Here is a 16,176-nt window from a genome sequence, read left to right on the forward strand (position 1 = left end):
CTGATTTTCTGCTTGCTGCCCTAAAATGAGCAAGTATGAATTCAAAATTATCACACCATCACTTTCACATATGTCAAGTTGTGATTTTGATGCTGTTTATGAACCAGCTGAGGATACATTTTTGCTTATTGATGCCTTGGAAGATGATCTACAGTTAATCAGTACACTCAAACCCTCAGTGTGCTTGGAAGTTGGAAGTGGTTCTGGGGCTATAATTACAGCTATATCTATGTTTCTTGGTAACAGCTGTCACTGCATGGCTACAGATATCAGTTTTGTGGCTTGTAAAGCAACACAGAAAACAAGTCTCTATAACAGCGCAAATGTTGATACAATAAATACTGATTTGGCCAGTGCTGTAGTACTTCGGGGAGTAGTGGACATATTGATATTTAATCCTCCATATGTTGTAACTCCTTCAGAAGAGATAAGCTCATGTGGCAGAAGTGATGACATAACACGCTCTTGGGCTGGCGGATTGAAAGGGAGGGAGGTTAGTATCTATTTTATTATGCAAACTTTGTTCCCTTTTCTGTAAATACATAAAAGTTGTGAGGCAGATTTTTAGATTCAGTCACAATAAGAGTTTTTGAGACATTTGAAGCCCTTGTCTATACTGATGATATCATTTTTTTTTTTTCTACAGCTCAGTCACAACAGTGAGAATAGCCAACAAGAAAAGAAAATCTACTTAACTAGTTGCAGCCATAGTTAAAATATAATGCAATACTAAAATAACATCTTTTATTTAGTTGATGTGGAATGTGTCAATTGATTTATGTAAATAATTCATTTTCTCAGTTAGTATATGGCACAATTTACTGTAGTGGCTTGGATTTATGTTTTCATGTTTCCAGTGAATGTAATCCTGTTGCAGATTTATATTTATTGATATTTATTCAACAAAACACACTCATGAGTTGGGGGCGGGGGGGGGGGGGGGGGGGCGCACGGTGAGCGGCCGCACGGTGAGCGGCAGGCATGCCGCCCCCCCCCCCCCCCCCCCCCCCTTCCCCAGCGAATCAAATTTATATCTCCACATTACCTGCATCATAAAATTAAAGATTGTGACATATCATTTGTAAGACTATACAGATGCTAACAAATTTATGTATGTAATACACGGTGTCCCTCATAAGTCATCAGGCACATTTTGTGTGATGTTTTGGAAGTACTTGCAATTTTGGTTTTGCAATGTGTAACTGGAGTCAGCCCAATCAAATACTGCTCATTGCATCTTTCATGCAATGCCCAGCATTGATTGTGAGTGTCAGTTTGTTCCCCATTACAAAAAAAATGATTTTTAAAAGCAGGATTTTACATGCCCATTTGACAGAGCAATTCAAAGTAGTCTAGCACGATTTTCATTTTACTAACATGTATCAACAGGACAGAAATATACGAGGAATAATGAGTTCTCCAGCAGTGACAGCACTGCCCTGTCGGTCACTGAATGCTACCACCATACAGAAGCATGCTGCTAAGTTGCTGTTGGAGTACCAATTATTCCTTGTGTCTTCGTATACCTTGTAATATGTATCAGTAAAATGAATGTCAAATGAGCACATAAAATTTCAAATTAAAAATCATTTTGTTTGAAATGGGAAACAAACTAGTGCATTCCATTGACACTGGTTGTTGTGTGAAACATATGATCATCAGTATTTGTTTGGACTGACACCAGCTACACATTCGAAAAATGAAATTGAAAAATCTGCAAAACACCATGGAAAATACGTCTGACAACTCTTAGGAGAGAGACGATATGTATGGTGTTAGCTTACATTAAGGGCCAGTAGGAGCGGGTGACTAAATTAGTGGATACATTCAGATTAGCTTGTGCAAAGTAACTTTGCATCTGTGCAGAAATACATTCTCATTCTCACTACTGGACAAGTTGACCCCTTTGTTCTGAAATGGAGTCCACTTTAATTTACTGTCACCAGGTTAGCTATGTGCTCCCTCCATTAGAAAAGACTGTTGCAGTTGTTTACACTCCGCTCCGATTTTCTTATTTGGTACTCTAGTCAGAGATTGCTGACTTGTCAAAGTATTGGTCTTAGTGACATAAACTGCTAATATGATCGTTTCCAGACTCACTGTAAGACTGCATGATGACAGTTGCTCTTCATGTTGAAAAATCTCATCGCATACTTTGTCCTCCCCATGAGTCAATTAATAAAGGAAACTTGTTCCCCCACACGTAAAGTTCAGTCACGTAAATATATGATATCGAGCATTACCTCAGTTTACTTGCATTATAAGTAACACAAAAATTGAAAATCAAAAAGAAAAAGCATAGGGGCTCAATCCTGTGACTATCGGGTTACTGTTACACTCACTTTCTGCTGTGCCAGTCATTACCTCGAGTCATGCCTTACCTGACTCATGCCAAATCTGCTATTTCTTTTCCAAACTTTCAGCCATCTGGAGCTCCCACTGTTGTCATTTTCATTTCTGGTCAAATTTGGATGAAATCAGTGATAAGCAGGTGTCGTTCCCTTGTAAGTGAGATATGTTGAGTATTCTTGAAAACACAGATGTTGAATCAGAGAGTGACTGATCAGATTCAGACAATGATTTTCTGTCAGATACAGCTTTATGACAAAAATAGTTTGGTTGAGGGGGAGCTATTGTCAGCAGAGATTGCTCTATCTCGATTCTCTCCACAATAGTCTCGGGAGTCAACTGCCACACAACAGTGGAGTTGGCTGCTAAAGATGAAATGGAATGGAAAATAACAAGCCATTGCCAGGAAGAGGTGCTGCTTTGAATGTCCTGAAGAAAAGATAGCCCACTCCATATGTGTGCTACTGAGTGGACAGTTCCATCACCGATGCTTTCCGACTTCGTTAAGATATTCTATGCTGTGTATCTTAGAAAACATACTACACATAATCAAATGCTCAGAAAGAAATGAAAACCACAGATTGGACTGTGTTGTTGCAGGAATTGAAGGCAATGATTGCTGTCATGTGCTTCAGAGGTGTTCTTTGTGCCACAGATGTTTCCTTAGATGACCTTTAGTTGTATTTTTGGGAGCCTAAAAGACAGGGATTCCGCCAACTTGTCAGATTCGTTTTCTTCGAAAAGAAGCCATTGTGAGCTCAATGCATTCCTGCAAATAAGTTCAATCTATTTCTGAAAAGTGGAACAAGCTTATGTTACAATTCTGGTGAAAATATTGCAATTGATGAGCAGTTACAGATAAGTGCAGGTTTACCCACTTTAATCCAAACTGACCTAATAATAACTTAAATTTTAGTTAGCTGCAGGCATCAAAGTACATTTGCAGTGCATTCCTATAAGTCAGTAAGGAGGAAGGCCAAGCATACAACTATCCATTGGGAGAGTAGTCATTCTTTGCCTTGTGGGGCTATTTCTAAACCAGGGAAGGGATGTAACAACAGACAACTTTTTCATATCCTTTCATCTTGCAAAGAATCTTCAAAACATGAAAGTGTCATTAGTGGAACAATGAACAAGATTTGCAATCCCCAGTTGCTCGATAAACAACTGTTCCGAATTATTCATCCATCTTGGGAAACACTGATAAAGCATAATGCACCCTGGCAGTATGCCAAGGGAAGAAGAGTAAGATGTTGAGTCACAGATAGGCATAATGAAAAGACTGTCAAACAAGCAAGCTTTTGGCCAAATGGCCTTCTTCCCAACTAGACAGTACACACTCACACATGCAAATGCAGCTGCAGAGGCTCATCAGCCAGAGAGTGTGGTCATGTGTGTGTGAGAGAGATGCACATTCGTGTGTGTGTGTGTGTGTGTGTGTGTGTGTGTGTGTCTTTGTTGTTGGTTCTCCCCCCCCCCCCCCCCCTCCTAATTCCTAATTTGGAAGGAGGTCTTTTTTGTGTGCCTGTGTGACTCAACGTCTCCACTATATTGTGAGTAGCAATCTATCCTTTTTATCGTATTGTCATTATTCCGTTCCAGATTTTCCTTTGTTTGCAGAAGAATAATAATAATGCTATTATCATAACTCTACATCATGAAGTGTCAGGGCGCAATGAAAGAAAGAAAGAAACAAGAAACTGTTTCCTTCTATAATACCATGGAATTTGATGTGGTTTCATTGATCAAATGATTCATACACCCTCAACTGTGGTTGCTTGCAGGAGATACAATAACATAGACAAGGGGCACTAAATGTATGTATCATATGTATCATCCACAACCAAATGACGAAAACTAATCTGAAAAGGCAAGCATACATTCTTGAGCTTGTAGATGAATTCATGGGCAGTAAAGAACAAAGAGCAGGACAACAACAAGAAATTGAAGAAGTGACTGTGTACGTGGTTTAATGTATCCTTTGTCTGGCAGCAAAGAGCAGATGACAAGGTTAAAGATAAATGAATCTGCTCAACAGTAATTATTTAGTTAGATATTCTATGAATCATTGTGCATTATAAATTGTAATGATATGGAACAAGTCATTTTACATTCACATTACAAATTAATTTGTTATGACTACATGCTGAACATTCATAGGGTACTTAAAAAAAACGCAGATGTGAGTTAGTAGTTCCTACCCACCAAATTTTAGAAATTACAATAACAGAAAATCTTCTGTGGTACAGAAGGAGTTGTCAAGGAGAAACTTTTTCAAGTTGTTTTAAAATTTTTCTTGTACTAAATACAATCTTAATGTGTAGTAATGAGTGTCATTCTTCCTTCTGTTATTGCAATTATGTACATCGTTGTTCCTTTTGAACTGTAGTGGCTCATTTACAACAAACTTCATGAGGGAGTAAATATGCCGTGAAGTAGCGGTCAGAATGTTAAACTCCTTAAACAGATGTCTTCAAGATATCATGGGTGAGCACTACATATTATTGTTACAGTATGTTTTTGAGCAACAAAGACTTTCTTTTGTAAAGACGAGTTACTACAGAACATTATTCCATATGACATTATTTAATGAAAGTATGCAAAATATGTCAACTTACTGATTTTTTCTCTCCCCAAGATTTACAATGATTCTAAGTGCAAAGTTTTTTTAGAAGTTCCACAATGTGCTTTTTCTTGTTTAAATCCTGATCAGTATGGAAGCTTAAGAATTTTGAAGTTTCAACCCTATTTATTATTTCCTCATGATGTGTTACATTTATCATTGGTGTAATATAGATGTGCAGCACTGGATGTCTTGTGTCTTTTTAAAATTGATGGCGAGACCAATCGTAGAAAAACAACAGTACACAATGCGCAAATGAAGGATTGCTGTCTTAACAACACATCACAAAAGTGATGATATGACATACTAAATTTAAATCCACATATCAAATATTTAATTACTCCTTTAATTACTGACTTCCTTCCCTGAAAAATAAAATAGCCACCGTTTGTCTGATTGATGAGTTTATCAGGTTGTGGGTATTGCTGCGCATACCATTCTTCGATAAACGAATTGACCTTGAAAAGTATTAATTTAGTTTCCACCTTAAGTAGTGGTAGTAACACTGATTCAGACTTCATTTTAAAAGATGCTGGACCTGTTTGAAGTGAAATGCTTAAAACAGCAAGACACAATATATGATCGATCTGATAGCTTTTGAACAATGTATGGCACCCATCCTGAAACACCTTTTTCTATAACAGAAATTATATAATATAAAAACATATGTGAGAAATCTGTAAGGTGCAACATTGATTGTACTCACAGTTGCAAATAATTAATTGTTGTTCAGAGTAAATCAGAAGGAACAAGCAAAATTGAAAAGTAAACAGGAAATCTTTCTAGTGTTTTGACAACTGATAGTAGCTTCTCCTTATGTATTGATATAATTATCATAAATTGTTTTAATGATTTAGGTTATCATTGCTTTTACTTATTTGTCAGAATGTAAACATTTTTATCTTCAATTTGTACAAATATATTTCATTATCATAGAAAGAATAAAATAAAAAAATATATTTTGTATCATTTTACTTTGTATGCTTTACCGGACAAATCAAAAAGCAAAAGAAGTGTCATAGTGGAATACGCAAAGGTAATAAGACCAGAGACATCTGTGAGAAATGTGAAAAATATATATATATATATATATATATATATATATATATATATATATATATATATATAGAGACCGCTGGATATATTTCGTAAACCACATCAAATACTGACGAATCGATTCCACAGACCGAACGTGAGGAGAGGGGCTAGTGTAATTGGTTAATACAAACCATAAAAAAATGCACGGAAGTATGTTTTTTTAACACAAACCTACATTTTTTTTAATGGAACCCCGTTAATTTTGTTACCACATCTGAACATATAAACAAATACGTAATCAGTGCCGTTTGTTGCATTGTAAAATGTTAACTACATCCGGAGATATTGTAACCTAAAGTTGACGCTTGAGTACCACTCCTCCGCTGTTCGATCGTGTGTATCGGAGAGCACCGAATTACGTAGGGATCCAAAGGGAACGGTGATGGACCTTAGGTACAGAAGAGACTGGAACAGCACATTATGTCCACATGCTAACACCTTTTTATTGGTCTTTTTCACTGACACACGTGTACATTCCCATGAGGGGTGAGGTACACGTACACACGTGGTTTCCGTTTTCAATTACGGAGTGGAATAGAGTGTGTCCCGACATGTCAGGCCAATAGATGTTCAATGTGGTGGCCATCATTTGCTACACACAATTGCAATCTCTGGCGTAATGAATGTCGTGCACGCCGCAGTACATCTGTTGTAATGTCGCCGCAGGCTGCCACAGTACGTTGTTTCATATCCTCTGGGGTTGTAGGCACATCACGGTACACATCCTCCTTTAACGTACCCCACAGAAAGAAGTCCATAGGTGTAAGATGAGGAGAACGGGCTGACCAATTTATGCGTCCTCCACGTCCTATGAAATGCCCGTCGAACATCCTGTCAAGGGTCAGCCTAGTGTTAATTGCGGAATGTGCAGGTGCACCATTATGCTGATACCATATACGTCGACGCGTTTCCAGTGTGACATTTTCGAGCAGTGTTGGCAGATCATTCTGTAGAAACGTGATGTATGTTGCAGCTGTTTGGGCCCCTGCAATGAAGTGAGGACCAATGAGGTGGTCGCCATTGATTTCGCACCATACATTTACAGTCCACGGTCGCTGTCGCTCTACCTGTCTGAGCCAGCGAGGACTGTCCACGGGCCAGTAATGCATGTTCCATAGATTCACTGCCCTGTGGTGTGTGAAACCCGCTTCATCGGTAAACAGGTAGAAATGCAACGCATTCTATGTTAATGCCTATTGACAGAATTGCACTCGATGATTAAAGTCATCACCATGTAATTGCTGATGTAGTGACACGTGCAACGGGTGAAAGCGGTGACGATGCAGTATGCGCATGATACTACTTTGACTCTCCGGCTCTCGCAATATCCCGTGTACTCGTGTGGGTTCATGGCAACAGCAGCTAACACACCAACTGCACCTGCTTCTCCTGTGACGGGCCTGTTATGGACCCGTTTGCGTGCTATGACCATACCTGTTGCATACAGTTGGCGGTAGATGTTTTGCAATGTGCGGCACATTGGATGCTCTCTGTCCGGGTACCGTTCTGCATACACCCTGCAGGCTTCAGCTGCATTTCGTCGACACTCGTCATGGATGAGTATTATCTCCGCCTTTTCAGAGTTCGAATACACCATGGTCACAGTTCCTACAACACTACACTATCACAGACGTCTGGTAACACGGTGTACTACAGTTGGTCTGCGTGCGGAGACGAATGCAGAATAACAATAGCAGCAAGCGCTACATGCGGACACTGCGACAGCTAGACCAAACGACAACAGTGCACTACAGCCGCACTCATAAACACGGTCGTCATCGTAAACATGTCTCTGCAGATGCTGCTCGCCGACCGTGGCCCGTGTTTGTTAAAACACGCAACTGAACGTCGGAGGTTTCAAGCGTCAACTTTAGGTTACAATATCTCCGGATGTAATTAACATTTTACATTGCAACAAATGGCACTGATTATGTATTTGTTTATATGTTCAGATGTGCTAACAAAACTAGTGTGGTTCCATTTAAATAAACCTAGGTTTGTGTTAAAAAACATACTTCTGTCCATTTTGTATGGTTTGTATTAAACAATTACACTAGCCCCTCTCCTCATGTTCGGTCTGTGGAATCGGTTTGTCAGTATTTGGTGTGGTTTACGAAATATACCCAGTGGTAACGTTAGGTGACTCACCCTGTATATAAAGAGTACTGTACCAATAATCTGTTCAAAGTTAGACTTTGGTATTTAAGACAAATGTGAAATAAATTAAGAAATATTAGGAACTTTAGAAATAGGTAACATTTCTGTTTATAAATTTTGATATTTTGAATCCAAAGCAGTAATCCACAAATTCCAGATCTTAAACTACATTCACACTCTGGAGACCACTACAAAGTGTGTGGCAGAAGTATGTGCACGACATACTGAAGAATGGAAAAATGAGTCTCACTAACCATTTCATGGGCAAAATAGATAGGGAGGGGAACTGAATCATGTTGGATTTGAAATATTACAATTAATAGGTAATTACAATTTTGTGACATGTTTTAGTTTACAATCTACAGTTGACTAATACCAGCAAATGGGAAGTATTTTTCCCACTGGCACTTTTCATCATGAAGAAATATGATGACAATATCAATTTTTTAAATTATTTATTGATGTGTTCTCATAAAATATTAGGAAGAGTTGTAAATAACACACTACTGAGTAAAAACAAATTATTTCCCAAGAAACTAGCAAAAACATTAATCATACACAGTGGGACATTACTAGCTGTGGATGAAGGTATTTTGCCCCTATGTTTCATATTAGAATATCCAGCAATGAGCTGTCACACTAATTTCGGACAAAATGTTATCTGGTCCTGGTTTGGCGTAGAGCACTTTTGAATCTTCCACAACAAAAAGCTGTTCACTATAGTGAGATCAGTCAAGAAATAAAGAATTCAATGCCACCAATTGACAGAATGTCTACCTAGAGCGTATCTTTCTCTGTTCCTCAAATCTGTCAACCCTACCCATGATTTTGTTATAATCGGCCACAACTAATTGGTAGAGTACATGTGACTGTGTCTCATATTTATTCTTGCAAGTGACTTTTGTTGTCTCTCATGGACCATGAAATGTAGACAGCAATGTGACAGCACAGTTGTCCATTCACTTCGCAGCTGAGATGGTACCTTATATTTGAAACTGAAAGTCTCCACTTGATAACCTACTTTGGTAGGGACACCTTTGTGATTCAGTTTGGCAGTTCCACAGGAGTAAACACCTTTCTTCAGTAAGATGGACATCAGCCATGGTGATGTAAAAAAGTTGTCAAACGCCACATGTGCAGCTCTCTGATGCACACATTGTGTTAGTTTTAGGACTACTCTTACCCCCTAGTGAGTAACCATCATTGTTTTCTTTTGATTTTCCACTATAGATATCGAAATTCAGTATGTATCCTGTCTCTGCGTCACATAAAGACCACACTTTATATCCCCTCTTGACAGGTTTCCTCAGCTTCATACTGGAGCTTCCTTTGAAAGCAGTCGTGCTCTTGTCAACAGACAGGAAAGAGGAGTGGTTGTAATTTGCTTTGAAATTCTCTAAAAGTTTTGTTGAAAGAGGTCGCAGTTTGTAAAGCTTGTAATGATCCGGGTGGCTTCGAAATTTCTGATCCTCGTTGTTGCAGTGGATGTTCTCAACATTTTTTTAAATGTCTTACTGCTCATTACTTCTGCTACAGCATCAGCTCTTAGGATTGGATCTGAACTCCAAAAATTTGACAATGCTGGAAGTTCATGAATGAATGCCAATAATAATAATAATAATAATAATAATAAGGCATCCAATAAATGCCTGCATCTCCCTAATGTTTGTAGGACTCCATCCTTTTGTTTTACCATCATTCCCCTGTTACAAAGCTCTATTTTGAGGAGCATACCTACTTTAATTCATTTATGATTATGCTGAAAATATCATTATTAAAAAGTTTTGAAAAATAGCATAGTTCTTATCACGTTACTGAAAACATGTTTTGAAGCAGCACTTTTTACTGAGTGACACCTGTCCCCTTCACTGATAAGAGGTGAACAGTCATCACCCCAGTCTTCAACACTATGTTGATCTGAGTCATCTTGAGTCCCTCCTCCTTCAGCCAGGTCATCTACACATTCCTCATGCAATTAATCACATGGTATGTGCGACTGTACTGATGTGGCATGAAACGATTCATCCAAGCTGTTAATATGGCCACGGGCTCCAAAGTCACATTCTGTTTCAGAATCGCTGTCATGCTCTGGCAAAGAAAACAGAATATTCAGAATGTCTTCCACATGCTTTAGGTTACTGAAATCTAGTTTTTCAGACATCTGTAAAGGTAGTGCTATGTTCAGATATAAGTAACTACAATATCGAAGTATATCATCAGAATTTGAAATAAATCAGTACAGCAATATGCTGTATTTTTGTAAACACATGACAGTAAGTAATACTCACTGAAAACTTACTTTTCAGTGTGAATTTGCTCTTGAATTTAGCCCGTGAAGTCATTAGGTTACAGTTATTCCAAGGAAAAGATCTGACTGACAGGGTCATGGAAAAAGTCAGTGGGAAGCATGCTACACACCAAAAGATACTGTCATAACTTTTTGGAATAGCATCACAACTACACAGTAATCAGTTATGAACGTCAAAGAAATATATTAAGATGTTTCTATAATGAATGTATTGTTAAAACTTACCTTTAACAAAAAAATAATGAAAAAAAAACCCTGACTTTTCTGACAAAACAGCACCACGGACAGTCACCATAACACAACAATCAGAACTATTGGCGAGAAACGGAAAACGGTGGGTGGTAATAAGTTCATGAGGGACTCCTACAGATGGCAGCATGTCATGATCCATGGAAATCTGCACTCCATAGAAGTTTTTTTGGTACTTTTAAGCTGGGAAGTATAATTCCCAATGTCTACGAAAGAGTTCAAATATTGTGTACTTTTAAGGCATATTTTATTAGGGCTCAAAATGACCCCTTCCTACTGTTCTAGGGGTATCACAATTTTCACTGATCTAATTTTAAAGAATCGCTATGTCATAAAGAGCAACCCACAACAATAGCAAATTGGTGGTGAGATATGAAACAATAGTTAATACGTAATCCTGGTGATGTCTTCTGCAATTCAATTTTATCTATATCTGTACTCTACAAATTACTGTGAAGTTTGTGGTACCCATTGCACAAGTTAATAGGGCTTTTTACTCATTCCATTAAAATAAGCAGTGCAGCAAGAATGATTGCTCATATGGCTCAGTGCATGCTGTAATTAGTGTAAATTTGTCTTTGCAGTTCTTAGGAGTGATAGATATGAAGTTACAGTGTAGTCCTAGATTCATCACTTAAAGCTGGATCTTGAAATCTTGTAAGCAAGCTTCCTTGGTATAGTTTGTGTCCATCTTCAGCTGTCTGCCAGTTCAATTTCTTCAGCATCTCCACGACTCTCTCCCATGGACGAAGCAAACCTTTAACTGTTTGTGGTGCCCTTGTTTATATACATTTAATATTCCCTGTTAACTCAAAATGGAACTGTCTTAAAAAAATGATAATTTTAGAATCAATAAATTGTTTAAATTTTACACAGTGGAGTTGTAAACATGCTCCACTGTCAGCATGAGCAGAAAATAATACATTGAAAATCTGCACTAGTATTAAATAAACTACTATTTATCAAAGATGATGGCATACTTCTAATTAGTAGGATGCAATCATGTACTGCTACAATACTTCACCAATATTGTCAATGAATGAACATTTCTAAACAAGGCAACATACAACAAATCCAGCTTCAGATGATTAACTAACAAGCTTTAGTTTTAGAACACGAAAATATTGAGACAGTGCTGGATAAACTACAGTATCTCAAATTGAGATAGCATATACGTCAGGTACGAATGTAGTGCTTCTACAAACAGCTGCACCATTGGTAGTGACCCTCGTGAAAAATATGTTGCCAAGAGTGTGTATCATATAATTCAAAAATATCTAATTTAAGTCTGCGGATTGGACATTTTTGCACAAATACGGACCATGAACACTCCCTAATGATGAACATGTCTAGTTCTGATAAGCTCATAATTCAGTCCAGTTATGCTTCATTGAAATTTGCTAGATGATGAAATGCAGCTATGTTACCAAGAAGTCTGATATTTTCTAAGAAACAAGAATACTGACCCGACATGTTCAGAAAGCCTGTAAACCTACATCGGTCCTACACACAAGCAATATCCAAAGATGAGTTCCCAAGTGTTTTGTAAGCAATCTACTTTGGAAACTGGTTGCTTTTTTCTGTTAGCCTACCTATGAATTGAAGTTTGATATGTGCTTTAACTGTCATTGAGCCTTTGTGTCCTATTTTATACCACAACAAGCTTGTCACACTAGGTACTTGTGAGTGGCCATGTGCAGTTCTGACTTATTAATATTGTAGTAAAATGACATGTTTTACATTTCGTGAGTTACACATTACATTTCTGAACATTTAAAATGAGTAGCAAATCTTTGCACCATTTTAAAATCTGACTGAAGATTTGTGCAGCTCTTTTCAGACAGTACTTTATTATAGGTAGCCACATCATTTGTGAAAATCTGGGGTTAATGTTAATATTGTCTGCAAGGTCATTAATATACAACATGAACAGTAGTTATCCCAACACCCTTCCCTGGGGCATGCCTGAAAGTACATCTGTCGATAAATCGTCATCCGTGCTGCATCCACCCGAACAAGAAAAATATCCTCAATCCAGTCACAAATTTCAGTTGATACCCCATGTGATTGTACTTCCAATAAGTGTACGTGTGATACTGATAGTGAGTCAAATGGCTTTATACTTCATCTATCGGACTGCTTGATACAAGACTTTCACCATGTCAAGTCAGAAAAGCATGAGGTGCATCTCGCATGATTGATGTTTTCAAAACCCATCCTGACTGGAATGGATATTATTCTATTTGAGATACCTCATTACATTTGAGCTCAAACAGATCGGTGTCAGTGATATTTGACAGTAGTTTTGTGCATCACTTTTTCTACCCTTCTTGAAGATGTGTGTGTCTGTGCTTTCTTCCAACTACATAATGCTGGGCATGGCACATGTCTGTCTACTTATTCACACTGTTCATTTCCTAGCTACTCAAAGAACCTAAATGGGCCATACTCAACATAGCCAATCGCTCTCAGGGATAACTGACTAACACCAACTTCAGACAAGCTAAGAGAGTTTGAGGCTGCAACCCTACTGACATTTCACTCAACATGCAGTGCTGGACTGTGTCAAAAAAATTCTGTTAAATCAAAAGAAAGGAATTGATCACTTAGAAAACTGTTACCATTCTGTAATTATATGGTGCTAAAGAGCATTACAGGGAATGTAAAACACTTTAAGAAACCTTATACTGGATCCTTTCTTGAAAATGGAATCTCTTTGGATCAGGGCATCAGTTATTTAATTAAACTGTTGCAGATGCAGATATGCTAAAAATCACAGTAAATGTTTACATGGCTACAATTGTCACATTGTTTTTCATAGATTTACTCTGTACTTTTGTAATATTCTATTTAAACTGTTATTTATTTATTTTTTCACAGGTGATGGATCGTATTTTCTCACAAGTGCCATTACTGTTATCAGAGACAGGTGTCTTCTATCTTCTGGTTATTTCTGATAACTGTCCTTCTGAAATTGAAAAAATTATGAACAGTGTGGGATTTTCAATGAATATTCTGATGCAAAGAAAAATCAGAGGTGAACATCTTTTGGTTCTACGTTTCAGAAGGGCTGCAGCTTAGGGAGAGTGAAGTTGATGTTTTCCAAAAAATATTTTGTATGTTTTCCAGTATGCTGTTCTTGGTTACAGGAATTACTTAATTTCTTGTTTTTGTCAAAAGATTAGTAACTGATACATTCCTGCTGCAACCAAGCAGAAAACACAGAATTATATTTTATTCAGAAATGAGAAAAAATACTACCTGGCTGTCATGAAGTGTTTGTTAAAGTAATAAAGAATATGTGAGACGAAGTTGTTTCATTTCTAACTGTTTGCATTTATCTCTTTCTTTCATCCTCTTAACATGAATTGGGTGTCTGAACAAAAAGAAATCTTAATCCCAAAGAATGTAAAATGTTGTCTAAACTGGCTTTTGACAGATGATGTACCTGTTCTCTCTGTTACAGACATCTGGCACAGCTTTATGTAAATATTGTTACTTAGCTGATTATTATTTTATTCAGTTCATTCAACTCTGTTACAGTATTATACTGCTCACAGTTAAATTCTGATAATTTTAGTGGAGTGCAAATACGATAGCAGGTATGTACGTGTTCCGAGTGGAGCGTACTTTGTGGTGTTCCTGGTAAGCAACACAATGGGCCAATGTTTCTGCTTTCTGTAGATAAGTATAAAAGCTAAGAAAACAATTGCTATCACTTCTTACATAATACTTATCATGTTTGCTATGTGCTGTCCCATATGAATGCTACAAAGGCTGAATATCTTTGTCGTACCTGTACCGACATGGTAATTAACACCAAATGACCTCCATGCACCCTGATTTGCATGCTTAAGGCAGAAGTAGCAAGATAATACTATTGAGTGAAGTATCACAGGGTACTCAATCCCTTTTCACTGCGAATCACTTCACTATCTGCCTTTTTACATGCACACTAATAGAACTTTAAAATATCTAAAAGGTTTTCATGTGCATTGATTGATACTAAAGTATAACAAATGCATAAAGTCATTTTGTAAGATTTGTACACCAAATTTTGTTATGAAAATGGTAACTTATAAAAAGTTTAATCTTGTTAACTAGAATAATGAACATCAGTTATGGAGAGAATGGGCTCACAGGGTGTATACGACCCGGGAGATCCGGGAAAAACTCAGGAATTGTTTAGAATTCTGGGAATTTTCCATTGTTTTAGTTTTCAGTTAAATTTTTGTGATTTTGACTGGTAAGAACCAATACTCTAACAAAGCATATTATATCCCGCTACTGCAGAATGATACTTCAGCAACAAAACATGAATGAGAGGAAAAAAACGAAAATAAAACTTAAGTTGCAAAGGAAATGCGCCGTATACAACAACAAAACGGTGCTCATACAAACGTCTGCCAACAGCAAAGTGTGTCAAAGGGTTTAGGAACACTATGCAATTCTTTATAACAACAAATTGCCTCCGATGAGCGTGACGTGACAACTGTTTAAATTAGATTCGTTTGAGCAGTTGCGCGTGGGATCTTGCGCACGCGCAGTTGAGTCGCGTATGAGTAGTACCTCCTCCCGCTTCTGTTTACAGAAGTGTGGCTGGGCGCCACTACTTAGAACTACTTAAACCTAACTAACCTAAGGACATCACACACATTGATGCCCGAGGCAGGAGTCGAACCTGCGACTGCAGCGGTCGCGCGGTTCCAGACTGTAGCGCCTAGAACTGCTCGGCCACTACGGCCGGCTGTACAGAGCAGTCAGAGTAGTTGTGAGGAGGTGGGTCGTCTCCACGTGAGCTGTGATTACGTTCAGTGATTTTGTTGTTTCCTCTTCGTTCATTGCTCTCATGTTAAATGATAACAAAACGGATTTTTGTGGCCAGGAGCTATCAAATGAATTAAAATACATTCGCATAATTACGGCAGGCTAAAATATGTTAATAGTTTGATTTTTTTTCCCACCTTTCTGACAGTAAACCATTAATCACCTTATAGAACAATGAAGTTATTTTTGCCGGTTTGCTAAAGAGATTTGGCTTTTATTAATCCTTATCAATTTATATGAAACGAAGTGTTTAATTTCACTCTATTGACTAGTTTCAACTGTTCGCTGCATTTCAAGTGCACGTATGGCATTATGCCATAATAAAGAACCAAACATGAGTACTGGTACTCCAAGAAAATTTACATATGGTTGTGCATTTTAAGCCGAATTATGCATTTTAGTATGGTTCGCGAAATCCCGATGCTCTTGAAGTATCGTCTCATGTCTTGTTTCTTTTATAGCATATGTAAGATCTTTTAATGTTTTACACGTATGAACACGTGGGCTTCCAGCGTCATCGTAGCTGCGCAAGCGCGGTGAGCCTGTTATCTGGCGCTTTCTTGCA

General features: G+C 37.8%; 1 protein-coding gene across 2 annotated transcripts; it reads left to right on the top strand.

The window, feature by feature from the left end:
* The first annotated feature begins 25 nt into the window (after nucleotides 1–25).
* On the top strand, nucleotides 26–14,091 carry LOC126416165 (methyltransferase N6AMT1). 2 transcript variants are annotated; one of them, XR_007575414.1, is made up of 3 exons: nucleotides 26–493; nucleotides 8,385–8,550; nucleotides 13,665–13,794. XR_007575414.1 is itself a non-coding variant. In XM_050083731.1 (2 exons), the coding sequence occupies exons 1-2, from the start codon at nucleotides 26–28 to the stop codon at nucleotides 13,863–13,865; spliced, it is 669 nt and encodes a 222-aa protein (XP_049939688.1). In that variant the 3' UTR covers nucleotides 13,866–14,091. The 2 variants fall into 2 exon arrangements, 1 of the variants encoding a protein (XP_049939688.1); XM_050083731.1 differs by lacking the exon at nucleotides 8,385–8,550 and having other exon boundaries at nucleotides 13,665–14,091.
* Nucleotides 14,092–16,176: the final 2,085 nt, after the last annotated feature.

The sequence above is a fragment of the Schistocerca serialis genome, chromosome 8, assembly GCF_023864345.2.
Source record: "Schistocerca serialis cubense isolate TAMUIC-IGC-003099 chromosome 8, iqSchSeri2.2, whole genome shotgun sequence".
NCBI lineage: Eukaryota > Metazoa > Arthropoda > Insecta > Orthoptera > Acrididae > Schistocerca > Schistocerca serialis.

What these genes read in the sequence shown, in the direction of transcription:
- LOC126416165 (XM_050083731.1), top strand. Translation starts at nt 26, where the DNA reads ATGAGCAAGTATGAATTCAAAATTATCACACCATCACTTTCACATATG. An exon ending in GCGGATTGAAAGGGAGGGAG is followed by an intron (nt 494 to 13,664) that starts GTTAGTATCTAT and finishes ATTTTTTCACAG; the next exon opens with GTGATGGATCGTATTTTCTC.